Below are 15,247 nucleotides of genomic sequence, written 5' to 3' on the forward strand. Positions count from 1 at the left end.
TCTGCACACGGGCTTTCTCTAGTTGCGGAGAGCAGCTTGCGGTGCGTGGGCTTCTCCTTGCGGTGCTTTCTCTCTTGCGGAGCACGGGTTCTAGGCGTGCGGGCTTCAGTAGTTGTGGCTTGTGGGCTCTAAGGGGCAGGCTCAGTAGTTGTGGGCACGGACTTTGTTGCACCGCAGCAGGTGGGATCTTCCCAGACCAGGGCTCGAACCCATGTCCCCTTCATTGGCAGGCATATTCCCAACCACTGTGCCACCAGCGAAGCCCTCTAGTTTTAAGATCTTAAATGACAAAGATCAGTTTGAAATTGTGCCGAACATTTCATGTGAACATAATGTCAATCTTTACATATTCTTTAATAAACTTCTTCTGTATTCCTAGACTCACTGGTGATGATCCTAAATGCCACAGATGCAGATGAGCCAAACCACTTGAACTCTATAATTGCCTTCAAAATTATCTCTCAGGAACCTGCAGGCACACCCATGTTCCTCATAAGCAGACACACCGGAGAAGTCCACACTTTGACCAGTTCACTTGATCGAGAGGTAAAGCAAGGCACTGGGGAGCGTTCAATAACTCAGGATTCTGTTGTAAGAATGCTAAGAGAGGTGACTCCTTTCTACCTGAGAATGAAAGGAGGAAGGAATAGAGGTTCCCAGGACTCACGTGGCCCAATCTAGGGAAACTCCTTGCATCCTAGTGTGATTCTGCTGGGGTGGGATGTGTACTTGAGACCTGCGCAATCAACTGTACCTAAGGAAACAAGTATCAGCATACCTGTGGGAGTTAAAGCGGGGGAGTTAAGGGAAGGCATTGCATGTACGACAGAGACTGAACTGGGGTTAATCCCTCATATGATGGAGGAGAAGGAAATTTCTTAGATGGAGGGAGAAATTTCTATCTGGAGTAAAGCCTTCTCTGGTGTCATGCTTTTTCTCCTTCTTTCAAATTTACTCCTACTTCCGGAATACTAAAGAATCCCGTTCCTCTCTCTGCTCCATTGTCCTACCACCACATCTCCATCAATGCACGCTACCCCATCAGACTCTGTATAACTTTTATACAAGTGAGTTTCCAAACAGACCAGCAGGGAAGCTCTGTAAGTGAGTTTCCCTCCGATAAACATCCCACCATCCTCATTATCCCTTTTTGCTCTAAGTGTACTATCCTGCCCTAAGAAGCTCAGAGAAAACCTGTACTAGCCTCATAAAGACTTCCACCTAACCACCCAGAGCCCCACATACCTCCTCTATGATGGGCAATGAAGTGCGTGTGGTCCTTCTAGAGAATGAACCACGAACTTGAATATTTTCACCTCCTTCCCATGGGAAGCAAGTAGTTGTCATTCGTATCTCTGGCACTAGAGATTAATCATTTTTCTTTATTTTTCCTCCAAATTTAGCAAGTTAGCGAGTATCATCTGGTTGTGAGTGGTACAGACAAAGATGGAGAAGGACTTGCGGCACAATGTGAATGTAGCATTAAAGTGAAAGATGTCAACGATAATATCCCAAGCTTCACAGAATTGCAGGTGTGCCTTTCATTCCTTGAAAAATAATTATATATTTTTTTTATGTTATACCTTGCCATCCTAATCCAGGATTTGCCTGCTTGCTGGCTTTTATTTAAGCTCTCTGCGCTTTTCTTTTAAAATAAGCTATTGTAAAATATGAGAATTCAGTAACCAGCAAGGAGGCAATATATAATTAGAGAATTAATGACTAATGCCATTCAGAATGAATATAATTCATTTAGATAAAACCTGCCAGTAAGTCTTAAATTTTGCTTTTTTAAAAATTTTTTTTTTATTTTTTTAGTATTCAGCAAGTATCAAGGAAAACACTTTAAGTTCTGACTTGCTTCGATTTCAAGTAATAGATTTGGATGAAGAATTCACAGATAATTGGCTTGCAGAGTATTTCTTTACCTCTGGAAATGATGGGAACTGGTTTGAAATACAAACTGATCTCACAACTAATGAAGGCATCTTGAAGGTTGTTAAGGTAAGGTCTGATTTCCCTCCAGTGGGAAAAATGTTCTGTATTAACCAAAACTATTACTATATTTTAACCAAAACTGTCATAAATAAACTTTATTCACTTATGAATAATAATACCACTTCTTTATAGAAAACATAAAAAACACATAAAAGTAGATAGAATTTTGAAGACACACATAGCCCCATTACCTAAGGAAATTCTCTTAACATGTTGATTTGTTTCCTTCCAAGCTATCACACTTTCTATAGAAACACAAACACACTAATATACATATATTTATCGGTGTGCCTGTTTTATGCGCAAGAAAGTAAAACACACTTCCTGACTTAAACTCGGGAACAGACAAGAATACATGGAATAGCTGCTTGTGAATTTGTCAACTTACTTTAAATGGATTAGCTACGGTCCTCAGAGGGAAAAACAATGTGACTTTTTCTAGAAAATGGAAATGTAAAAACTAAATCTGAAAAATAAAAAATAAATAATTGAGTAACACTTCCATTTAACAGGCTTGGCTACAATAGACCCTTCATCTGAAATAACATAAGGCTATTTATGCCTGGGTATTGTATAGACTAGAAAAATATTACCACTATTTCAGGACATTCCTTGCCATAGAACATTGGACTATATGGGAGCTTCTCTCTTTAATTCTGTGACTCCAGTAGAATGACAGATCCATAATATGCCTTAACAGGGAGATCCCTGGAATTCTAGATTGTTGGAAGCCACATAAGTGGTTGCTATTACTCTGCTTTTCAGAGTGGGTTACAGCCATCCTCAGTTGCAAGGGTTTTGTTATAAACTCCCAACAATGCCTAGGAATGAGATATTCCCAGTCTTCTGTGTTGGTGTCATCCAGTCTCCCAAACTAGAAACCTGGGCCTTGTCCTTCAGCCGTGGCATTTTCTCACCACCTAGAGCCAGACATCAAATTCTGCCCTAGAAACCGCCCTTAAAGTCTAGCCCTGGTCTTCCTTCTCACAGCCTGTGTTCTTCTCAGCCTTGCCCCCTCTGTTCCTGATTGACGTACCTACCTCCTGTGTATACTTCCCTTCATTCTCCTTCGACCACATTTTTCTTAAAGCCAATTTGGACCAGCTCCTCTCCTCTTTAAAAACTTTACTTGTTCTCCATTGGCTGTGAAAATGGCCCTCAATCAAGATTGTCCATGTGAATGACCTGCAGCTTCTCCCAGCCTGCGGCAAGTTAGGAACTACTGGTTCAGTTGGTCTGCAGGGAAGGCCAGGCAGCAAGCGGTTCTTAAAGGCTCCTCAGGGGACTCTTAATATGCAGCCAGGGTGATGACCTCCTGCTGGCCTTTGAGATGACCTTCAGCCCCCTCAGAATTGCATCCAAGGCCTCTCAGCAGTCATCTCCCTATCACCTTCTGTAACTGGTATTTGCAAGTGCTTTCACTCTGCCTGAATAACTCCTCTTCAACCTGTATCACTCTGCTCACATGAAAACCTCTCGGAAGCCTTTCCTGACTTTCTCAAGTACAAGTCTTCACTCGCTTTCACACATAGACTCTGTAATCTCTTTTGTCAATTACCCCTTATATTATAATTACCTATTTAAGCATCCTTCTCTTCTTCTCCACTAGGAAACACTTGAGCCCACAAAACCAGTCATTGCAAAGTTAAAACTCAAATCTGGTTCTCATACCATAATTATTTTCAGTTATACACAAATGTAACCGAAATGAACATTTCCTTGTCCCATCACCCTTAAAAAATTTACTAGTGAATGGAAAAAGCTATCCTGGGATACCTCAGGCCTTGATTTGGGCCACTCAATAACAGAGTCAAACAAATAGGTAACACACAGGACTATCTGAAAATGGTTCTATGAAGAGTCGGTGGGCCACCCACTCATCGTTTTGCAGAGGCCTGTTTGCCAACCAAGATTATTAGGATACTTTATCTTTGCCAACAGGGAATTTTTAAAGCCAGAAAGGATATTATTGCACAGGAATCCAATAACTATTCTGTGAATGGACGTAGCTGCCATTTACAGGAACGTATTATGGGCCTTAATTAGTTCAGTCCTTACAACAATCTGATGAGGTAAGGGTTTTTTACCAGAAGCAAAAAGTTGAGGATCAGAGATAGTAAAAATTGTGCCCTGAGTCACATAGCTATTAAGTAGCAGAAGCAGGGTTCAAACCATGTTACCATAGAAGATTTGTGATTCTTTCCACTGTACCACACAGCCTGAAGAAACTATAAAGATGTTTTGTTAGTCTAAAAAGAAGTACTCTGCTTTGTAAGTATCCATTACCAAACTGAGGTTTCATGAGTTACAAATTCTAAAGGAGTCTCATCACAGCATTGTGAAGATCTGTGAAACCGTTTTGCTGTATAGAAATAAAGGATTCATTCATAGCACGTAACATAGAACTCTCTTGTCCTCTTTCCAGATCATATTTTTGTAACGCCTCTTTCCTTTTAATTTTATTTTTACTCTAGTCTCTAGATTATGAAGAACTACAAACTTTGCAACTTGGTATCGCCGTCAAGAACAAAGCTGAATTTCACAAATCAATTATCTCTCAATACACAGTCCAGTCAACCTCACTCATAATCAAAGTAATAAATATGAGGGAAGGAATTGTATTCCGTCCTGCTTCCAAGACATTTACTGTCCAAAAAGGCATAAGCGGTAAAAACCTGATCAGTTATATCGTGGGATCATATCAAGCCATTGATGAAGACACTGGCAAACCTGCCTTATTTGTCAAGTGAGATTTTATTTTAATATTTTAGTATTCCTTGAATTTTTTTTATTTTATTGAAGTTTAGTTGATTTACAATGTTGTGTTAATTTCTGCTGTACAGCAAAGCAACTCAGTTATACATATATAATCTTCTTCATATTCTTTTCCATTATGGTTTATCACAGGATATTGAACAAATTCCCTGTGCTATACAGTAGGACCTTGTTGTTTACCTTGACTAGTTTTAATTTATAAACTATTACAATATAACAACTAAACTATTCTGTGCCAAGGATACAAAGGGATACAAAGCAGCCAACTCAAGGAACCATGTAACTCAAGAAGAGGCGTGCTATGAGCAAAGGTAGCATAAGCACAAGTTAAAGTGGAAACTAAGAAAAGAATGACTTAGCCTGTCTAGAGAGATCAGGAAAAAGTTTCATGGAGACTTTCAGTTGAGCCTTAAAAAAGAGTTGAATTTCACCAGAAGACCGTGATGCAGTCAGATAGAACAGCACATACAAGACACATATGCCTAAAATAGTAGAGCACCATGCAAAGTAGCTGCTGCAGTATAAAGAACAAGGACACAGGGACTTCCGTGGTGGTGCAGTGGTTAAGAATCCACCTGCCAATGCAGGGGACATGGGTTCGATCCCTGGTCCGGGAAGATCCCACATGCCACGGAGCAACAAAGCCCATGTGCCACAACTATTGTATTCTGCATGCCCTAGGGCCCATGTGCCACAATTACTGAGCCCACGTGCTGCAACTACTGAAGCCCACGCACCTAGAGCCTGTGCTCCACAAGAGAAGCCACCACAACGAGAAGCCCGCGCACCGCAACAAAGAGTAGCCCCCGCTCGCCCCAACTAGAGAAAGCCCATGCAGCAACAAAGACACAATGCAGCCAAAAAGAAATTTTAAAATAAAACAATAATAATAATCTTCATTAAAAAAAAGAACAAGGACACAGTTATTTTACTGAGCAGAGCAGAAAATTGAAAAACCAGGCTAACATATACTTAAGGATTATGAAATACTGCTTGTCTGTGCTAATATGTTAAGCTTCTGCTGCTTTTATAAAAGTATATTTCATAGTCTTATACTAAGTATAAATAAATATTAATGAGTCATTTTCATTAAATAGGTAACATTCCATGTTTGGAAAAAAAACCTATTGTTGTTTTCTATTACAAAACAGATACACCTTGAGACGTAATGACGGTGGTTTGCTAACTATTGATTCAAACACTGCTCAAATCAAATTTGTCAAAAATACTGTTCGGGATGTTGCTGTCATAGTTAACAAGACAATCACAGCTGAGGTTCTGGCCACAGATGGTAAGAAAAAATATTTCATTTTTAGAGAAATGTTACTCCAACTGGCATTTCTTGATGAATAGATGATAGTGATTATTAACACATTACCTTTATCATTAGATGAAGTTAATTATCTTAGGGGCCCTGGGTCTCAAGTCTGAGGTGGGTAAATCCAGGAGAAGACTGAGCATCCCAGCTTCTCACTGGAGTTTGTTGGACCAGTGAATTCTTTGTTGGTCCTATTGTTGGCTGTTGGGGCAGGAATTTCTGGGTTTGAGAAGGTGGATAAAGATTGAGACAGAAAGCTTATCAGGGAAGCTCAGCTCCAATGTGAGGTGCCTTTGTGAGTTACTTACACACAGAGTGAGTTACTTATAGAGACCTCAAGCACTTATATCATTGAACAATAAAAATCTTTTGAAATGTTTTTAAAATAATATTTACTGACTATGTGTGTTTCCCTAAGTGTAAAATTAATTTATGCTCAAGGCGATCAGCAAACATAAAAATAAAACAAAAGAATAAACACCCAAAATCATGTTATCTGGGAAAAGAGAAAAAAGCACTAAGGGAAACAACAGAAATAATTCATAATGCCACCACTGAGAGATTTTTATTTTATGGTTTTTGATTGTCAACATTAAAAAATTTTTCTTCAATAAACTTTATATTTTGGGTAATAAAAATAAATCATAGTTTATTCCAAATACTTTGGTTCAAGCTTTAGAAGCAAAAATCTTTCACACAGTCTGGGCTCGTGCAGTAGGATACATTTAAGAAAACTATTATTTTTATGTTGATTTCATTTGTAATCAGTTAATTTATCACCTTATAGGTCTTGGTTCCAAGCATATTAAATTAATAGCCATGCTTCTAATCAAGACATCTGCCAAGTTGATAAATTTAAATTTGCTCTCAACAAGGTGTGGAAATTGGGTGACATCCTTTTACCTGTGGGAGTAACGAATACAATTTCTCATGAGTAGATACACTAATCTGGCTGCATGTGAGAGAAATTTTAAAGGTTTAGTTATTTTTTGTACAACTTGTGTACATTTCTCTAACTCTAAAATGTCACTCTTATAGAAAAAACAGGTGAAACTGCTACAGGCACCATATTTGTCCGACTACCTGGTTTTAATGACAAGTGTCCAACAATTGTCCCGAAAAAGAAAACAACCTGTAGTTCATCACCCTCCGTGGTTGTCACAGCTATATCACTGGGCGATGACTATACTGGCCCCTACACATTTTCACAGGACAATCAAATTATAAACGTGCCAGTGTGGACGATCACAAAACTTAATGGTGAGTATTTACTTGTAAAGCTGCTTCCACAAATGAAAGTTGCTGCTTCTTTATATTTCCAGAAGGTTAAGAGAGAGTTCATTTGGGAGCAGTTCCTTTCCAAGAGTAGTTTTTAAAATTCTTTGTAATGAAGATGAGGCCCTAGCCTCATGAATTTCTTCTCTCTTCAGGAAAGAAAAGGGATGATATAATATTAGCACTATTTAATATTTTCTGCTTTTCATGTGGACTCCAATTTTTGGATATCTTTATATTTTTATCTGTACCTCCACGGCACCCCAAAAAAATAAAAAGATTAGCGTCAGGCACCTATTTTACTGCAGAGCTGTTTAGGCTTCTAAATACAGCCTTCATGTCTGCAGGCTGTCAACAGACATGAAGCGCTGGAGGGGTCAGCCTGCTCAAGGTTGTCACTAGTGGGTCACTAGTCAGGAATCTTGAGAGCATGGTGGACTGAAATTTGTAAACCCTATTAGCCAATGGGCAAGAGCTAATCCATCCTTTCTTTTCTCTTAACCTTTATCATGCTAATTTCACATTTCCTCTGTTTTCCAGGAGTCTCACAGAAAAAGCCATTAGACAATAAGAATCTTCTCCCTTTTAGGATTTTATAATGACCAGCAGGCCACTTCAAATCCTCTGTAAATGAACTCACTTATCTCTAGCTCTTTTCTGAACTAATCTTGCTTCCGTTCATGAATGTGCTTACTCTGTGGTACCCTAGTCATAGGGATCTGCCATTGCTAGAGTCACCAAAGGCATCTTGTCCTCCGTGGCCTTCTTTCCTGGGGTCTTGCTGATCCTGGTGTAGGGATCTAGCTCCAAACTGTGCATGTAGCCGAATGGGTTTACCAGACACATGTCCAGTGAAAAGGCTACAAAAGGAACATCATAGAGAGACAGGACCTGGCACTAGACACACCTGTGTGGGTGAGGGTAGGCAAGGTAGCAGTGGTTGGACTAGGTGGATCGGGCACAATGTCAAGGGGCATGATGGGGTCAAGAATGATTCAAGGGATACAACCCTACAGCTTATGAGAGCTGCTGCTGGAGCCCACTTAGGAAGGGATAGCATAGCAATGAAGAATGGAGAATGATCATTGCTCATGAGTCACAGAAGCAACAGGCCTTCACCGCAGGGAATCCCATACAACTGGCATTAGGCTCATGGGACAAGTACTGACAGGAGCAGCTGAAGTAGCAGCAGCCAAAGCAGAAACTCAGTCTTGATAAGTCAGGCACCAAAGCATGGAGTGAGGCGGAAGGGCTACATTCAGATGTCTACACCAGGGGTCCAGGGGTTGGTGCAGACGTACAGAAGAGTGGTTAAGTCCCAGAAGAAGGAGGTCTGGGATTTAAATGATGCCCATCTCCCCTCCTCTTTGGGGGGAAAATCAAGATAGGACTGAGGGGCTTCCCTGGTGGCGCAGTGTTTGAGAGTCCACCTGCCAATGCAGGGGACGCGGGTTCGTGCCCTGGTCCGGGAGGATCCCACATGCTGCGGAGCGGCTGGGCCCGTGAGCCATGGCCGCTGAGCCTGCGCGTCCGGAGCCTGTGCTCCGCAATGGGAGAGGCCACAACAGTGAGAGGCCCGCATACCGCAGGAAAAATATAGGACTGAGTTTTCACGGGGGAGAATAATGGGCCCATCTGGGGCAGACAGGAGGACAGGAGGAAGTACAGCCCCATACACCCACTGATCTCCGAAAGCCCTCGTATCTGCTCAAGCCTCACCCTACTATTTGTGACAGTGATGTCTATGGCAACTCTGGTTCTGTTCACCAAAAAGAAAAAAAAAACAAAACATAGTTTTCAGAACAAGGAGCAAGATACGCTTTGTTCTACTGCTGATTCGTTTGGTTGTTTCCCTTCAGACACCTCTGCAACCCTAACAACTCTGCAGCCGGTATCTCCCGGTGTGTACAGAATCTCCCTGGTCGTCACGGACGACAAGCGCACATGGTGTAAGACCCCGGAGGACTTGACTCTGGAAGTCTGTCTGTGTGACAACAATAACATCTGTAAAACTTTGTCCACGACCACAACCCCTCAGCCCGTTGAGACGCCTGGGAGGCTGGGGCCTGCCGCCATCGGCCTACTGTTCCTCGGTCTTTTGCTGCTGCTGTGTGAGTATGCCGCAGCATCATCCTGCTTGCACTGGGTGTCAGCACATGCAGAGGCCTTCCCGCTGCATGGACAATGCATCTCCGCAGTCGTTTTACAGGCAAAGCTGGGGGGAAATGGTATTTTCAGGAAGTATCGGAAATGGCATTTTCAGGAAAAATCAGAAATGTTTAAAGCTAACACGTCACCTGCCAACAATCTGTATTTATAATACAGAGAAGCAAGTCGTATATGTTAGACATATAGAAAACGACACGAGAGACTCAAGAAGGAAAAAATTGAAGCATGAATAGTCTACACACTGGCCATGATGTTCATGGTCAAAATAATGACTTTATCCATGAGTGTGGCACTTTCTAAAATGTCTTTTTTGTATACAAAGCTCATGAAATTCTAAAATAAAATAGAACCCTGACCAAATAAATTTAGGGAAAATATATAAGATATCATAAGCCTTGAGCTTTACGATGCACATAAATATATCACAGACCTGAGAAGTTATTGCTTAATCTAGAATTTCCTCAGAATAGCTTTCTACCTGAAAATATACTCCTGTAAGGCTCTCATACTTAATATATTAAGTTTATTGAACACATTGAGGGAAATTACATACATGTATTATTTTTCAATAAAACTAAAATTTATTTTTTTAATAGGTAGGTTTCAAAAAGTTACACTTAAAATCGTGTGACTCAATTAGTATTTTGAATGTAACAAGTCTCTATTTAAAAGAACTTCATGGCAAATTCTTATAGTGTAAATAAAAGAAATCCTTGATAAATTCACAGTCACTTCCCTGATTTATTACAGAATCATAGACATTTAGAGTTAAAATGATTATTCAACCTCTTAATTTAATTTTTTTTAATTTATGAGATATTTTTAAACCACAAAGAAGAACAGAAAATTGCCATGACAAGCACAAATATAACCACAACTCAGACTTAACAGATATTAATATTTGCACACATATAATCACATAACATATAACCATCACTCAGACTTAACAGACATTAATATTTGCCATATTTATTCAGATCTCTTTAAAAAAAAAGAAATAAATTGCTATCCATACATTTAGTGGCCTCCTACACATGCCATATATTCTCCTTCCTCTTTCCCCTTAAGTGTTTACTATTCTAAAGTTATCATGCATCATTTCATTTAATAGCTGAAACTGACACTCAGAGTTTCAGTTTTCCAATGTCATGATTAGTCAATTTCAAAACCAAAAATTTTTCAAGTACCTATATATGAGTCTTTATATAGATCAATCAAGTTCAATCAACCAAGTTCAATCAAGATCAATCAAGTTCCCAAGAAAGGGAACTTGATTCTGGTTTTCATGTAGTAGTAGATTTATTCATCTCTAACTCTATGGAAAACATATACCATGATAAAGCTGTAACATATATAATAATATAATATAAAATAAAAGTGAACACTAAGGAATATTGCAGAGGTTTCACAGACTCAGGGGAATCATCCATTTGAGCCTTGGAAAATGAGTAGGCTATAGCAAGTACAAAAAGAGGGAAAGGTGTTTCCAAAGGGTAACAGCGTGAGCCAAAGCCAGAAAATGCTTGGCAGGTTTTAGGAAGCACACAGCCTTGGGAGGTTAAAGCAAGGGGAAATTGTGGAGAGTGAAGGAGATGAAACTGGAGAACGCTTTGGGCCTAGTTTGAAAGAGCTTACACACACATGGAAAGGAAGGTTGTTGAGAGTATTTGAATAAAAGACTAACACGATCATATTTGTATTTTAGAAAGATAACATTGGCACAGTGTGTACTGTAAAGTAAAAAGGAAAGAACAGTTAGGAGGTTATTGTAATAGTTCACAAGGGATGATGGAGGCCAGGTTTTGAGCCATGGCATAAGACTGGAAAGGAAAGGATTGATGTGCAAGGCACGATGCGGGTACATGGAGAGGATCTGGAGACAAATAGATAGGAAGAGTGGAACAAAAGTCCATAGGCACCACTGAATTTGGCTGCTACTGAAACCATTAACTGAAATTGAAAATATCAGAGGAAGCACAGATAAGTAGGGTGGCAATGATAAGCCTGATTTTGAAATGTTGAATTTTGAGGTGTGCATATATCCTCTAGGCTACTGTACATTTGGGATTGTGGCTCAGGACAGTCAGAGGACATATACTCCGTTATTCCCACAATCACATTTGCTTCATGTGAAATATCACCATTTGCAAAATGTCGTATCTTGAATTTTGTGCAGGACAGAACTTTCTCTGGACGCATATGTAAAAACCTAATACATATTGCACACACATGATAAACAAGATTTCTAAAAGACTACTATGGCCACCTAAAAATACTGACCATACAGATATATATTCATTACTTTTCAAAACTAATTTGTCCATTTATAATATTTGACCCTTCCCACACATTTAACAAAGTCATAGAATTAAGAATGGCAATAAGCAAAGAAAACCTTTAGAAGTATCACTTATATGAACATTATGTTAAATTTTGAGAAAATGTATTATGTCCAACTTATTTTATTTTATATACTTGGCCTAATTTTTTTCATTTATGTGTATATAAAATATATAAAACTGACCTAATTTGTACAACTGATGTAGCCCATCCAAACAATACTGGCAAGTCCTCATGGCACTCACTACCATCCTTTATCTATATTAACTCATTTAATCCTCACAACAATCTATGAGGTAGATACTATATATTCTCCCATTCTTTGGATCAGTTAATGGAGGCAAGAAAAGACGACATAATTTGTCCAGCTGGTGAATGGTGGAACCAAAACTCAAACCCTAGAAGTCTGACTCCAGAGGCTATATACTCTTAAATCTCTCACTAATCTGCCAGTAAGTGAACAGAATTCAAACATTAGGATTCAGGTGGCCTCCGCAGGCCAAAGGTGGAGGTGGGGTCACTGACTACCTAGACTGAGAAGTGCCTCCTTTCTCTCTTGGCCCATTAGCCTGAGAATGATGTTAATCTTTATTGCTAAGATGTGACTGATACACACAGAAAGAATGGTAATTACCCAGGCAGGAAGGCCCCTCCAAGCTACGAATTCCTAAGTCACAATTAAAAGTGCAATGATATTAGATCATCACTCTAGTTGCTGAGGGAGTTTGCAAGTTAATGGCTATTCTCTAAGAGATCATTGGAGACCAGATTACCAAATCACTATAATGCCCACCTAAAATCTTGACTCTTCAGGTGTGTATTCCCTTGACACCATATACATAGCCTCAACATGTACAAATAAATGCAATAATAAAAAAATATATATTACGGAAAATGATTGAGGAACTGAATGGCCACCTTTATCATTCATCGAACAGTGCCTATTTTAAGAAAACAATATACGTGTCTCAAGAATAATCTGATCTGTCTCCTTCAGTTTCATAATCATGTGAAATTTTAGTATGCTTAATTTACTAAATTTTATTTTGTAGAAACGAATTTTGCTTTCTATTAGATTATCCATAAGCGTTACAAAATATTGTATTTTCTTTGTAATGTTTCTGGCAATTGCCATGTCAAATTGTTTCCAAGTGATTCAAATGTTCTGATATTTTGTTTTCCTATATACTAGTGGCCCCCCTTCTGCTGTTGACCTGTTACTTTGGGACCGGTCCTATCGGGGGAGTGTCGGGTGGATTCATGCCAGTGCCTGATGGTTCAGAAGGAGCAATTCGTCCGTGGGGAATCGAAGGAGCCCAACCTGAAGACAAGGTGAGGATACACTTTGTAAAACATTTATTTCAATCATACAGAACAAAATTCGATTTATATTCATATAGATAAAGAGGTAATGGGGTATAAAAATGATACTCCTGACCCTCAAGGACCCATGAGAGTCAGTACTAAAATGAATGGAGCCTTTTAGGATCTTAGCTCTTCAGATGTCAAATCATAAAAATGGTTACTCCTGGAAGAATTTGGAATTCTTGTAATGTCTCCATTTGCATATCTTACTTATATTGGTGAAATCTGGGTAATTTTTAAATGTATTTATTTTTTGCATGTGGTTTGTAGGAAATCGCAAATATCTATGTGCCACCTATAACTGCCAATCGAGTTGATTACATGGAAAATTCTGGTAAGTGAACATAAAATTTATTTTTGAAAGCAATAATGGGTTAAATAAGAGATGTTGAAAGATAAGAAATGTTCTAAATTCTTTTCTTAATAATTTGCATATTTGTGCACATACTGAGAGATGTTACCCCTGAAATAGGGTTTCAATGAAATGGTTTACTGTTAGTATATCAGTCAATTCTGTGACCTAGCTCTGGCTTCAATAAGTTCATTGTCCACTGATGTCACCATTTTTTACTAGCTGAAGATTTGTTATACTTTTCCAAACTTTAATAAACTGAAGTAGAACTCTCAGGGAGTCAATTATTAATTTTTTAATTAGCAAAGATTTCACACATATAGAAAAATGTAAAGGAAAATATAACAAACACTATGCACTCACCACCCAACTTTGCCTATCAACAATAGTAATATTTGCAGTTAAAGCCTCATGTGTGCACATCCTAGGTCTTGTTGCCCTTATTCCTTCCCCAGAGCTAACAGGATCCTGATTTGAGTTCAATTACCAATTCTTATATTTAATCATAATGGGACAAGGATCGCTTATTTGTCATATAGGTGAAATTATTTATTTCTTTGGTTTACCAAATGACTATTTTATTCATCTTATCTCAACGCTACAACTAAGGTGTAAACTAGAACCATAAGACCTAATGCCTAATATTCAATTTTTTCTTAATTCCATGCTTAGCAATAGATTGTTTTTAAATGTCCAGCCTGAAAAGTCCGCATAAGATCTCCCCCAAAAAGGTAACTGTCTTTATCAGCTACCTTAATCCTTAATCCTTACCTGCTTCTCCCATTATAATTACATAGCAAAAACTATATTCAGAATTCTCTAGAAAAAATAGCTTTCCATGAAAATGCAATGTAAAAGTAACAAGCAAAATAGTCACAGCTTATTAAATTTTCATTAAGCACCAAGACACCAAATTAGCATCTGCTAATTTGCATGATTACATTATGTATGTTTCCTCTTTGGTTTCCATATTGAGCCAATATGACAGCTTAATTATAATTTCTTTTTTTCCTGAAAACAAACAAGCATTACATTAGAAGCTTTCCATTGCTGTGTGCTGAATATTCTGTTTTTACTTTTTCATTTCTGGCCGTTGTCACTGAAAATCTATTTCCTTTGTATATTTTTTCAGTTAGCATGTTTTCAGAGCTATTTCATCTGCTAATATCCTCTGTTACGTCCTCACCTCCTCTGTTACTCTCACATAACAGACTGCGGGATGTTCTTATCACCTCGAGTCATAAAATTGCATTTTCTCCCACATACTTGCTTTACTTGGCAACTGCTCACGGATATCAAAGACCAGGAAAACACAACAAAACAAAACAAATCACAGCATGAGATGTTATCGAATTTTCTCCTGTTTTTAGAAGTTTTTACAAATACATGCACTGGAGGGACGGTGATGGAAGGAGCTTCGGGAATGGAAGTGACCACCAGGCTTGGAGCAGCTGCAGGATCTGGAGCCGCTGCAGCATTCGGAGCAGCCGCTGGACTTAGCAACTGTTCCGCAGGACGGTCCGGAACGATGAGAACAAGGCATTCCATGGAAGGAACCAACATGGACTATGGTGAAGGGGCAATAAACATGAACTTCCTAGACTCCTACTTTTCTCAGGTAATTTGGTGGAAAACTTTGTGGCTTTGTTATCTTG

The 15,247-nt window shown here is 39.0% G+C and overlaps 1 protein-coding gene and 1 long non-coding RNA gene across 5 annotated transcripts in view; one reads left to right on the forward strand and one right to left on the reverse strand.

The window, feature by feature from the left end:
* The window catches only part of LOC132436214 (uncharacterized), a 263,185-nt gene that overhangs the window by 169,613 nt on the left and 78,325 nt on the right, over nt 1-15,247 (reverse strand). The gene's annotated exons all lie outside the window — the stretch shown is intronic.
* Nucleotides 1-15,247, forward strand: part of LOC132436212 (desmoglein-3) — a 31,516-nt gene that overhangs the window by 12,676 nt on the left and 3,593 nt on the right. Inside the window, 10 exon segments of the mRNA XM_060028849.1 lie at nt 380-546; nt 1,404-1,532; nt 1,819-2,004; nt 4,473-4,744; nt 5,925-6,064; nt 7,130-7,351; nt 9,226-9,477; nt 13,068-13,207; nt 13,511-13,574; nt 14,963-15,210. Coding sequence (XP_059884832.1) covers nt 380-546; nt 1,404-1,532; nt 1,819-2,004; nt 4,473-4,744; nt 5,925-6,064; nt 7,130-7,351; nt 9,226-9,477; nt 13,068-13,207; nt 13,511-13,574; nt 14,963-15,210 — 1,820 coding nt within the window.

This window comes from Delphinus delphis, chromosome 13, assembly GCF_949987515.2.
Source record: "Delphinus delphis chromosome 13, mDelDel1.2, whole genome shotgun sequence".
Taxonomy (NCBI): Eukaryota; Metazoa; Chordata; class Mammalia; order Artiodactyla; family Delphinidae; genus Delphinus; species Delphinus delphis.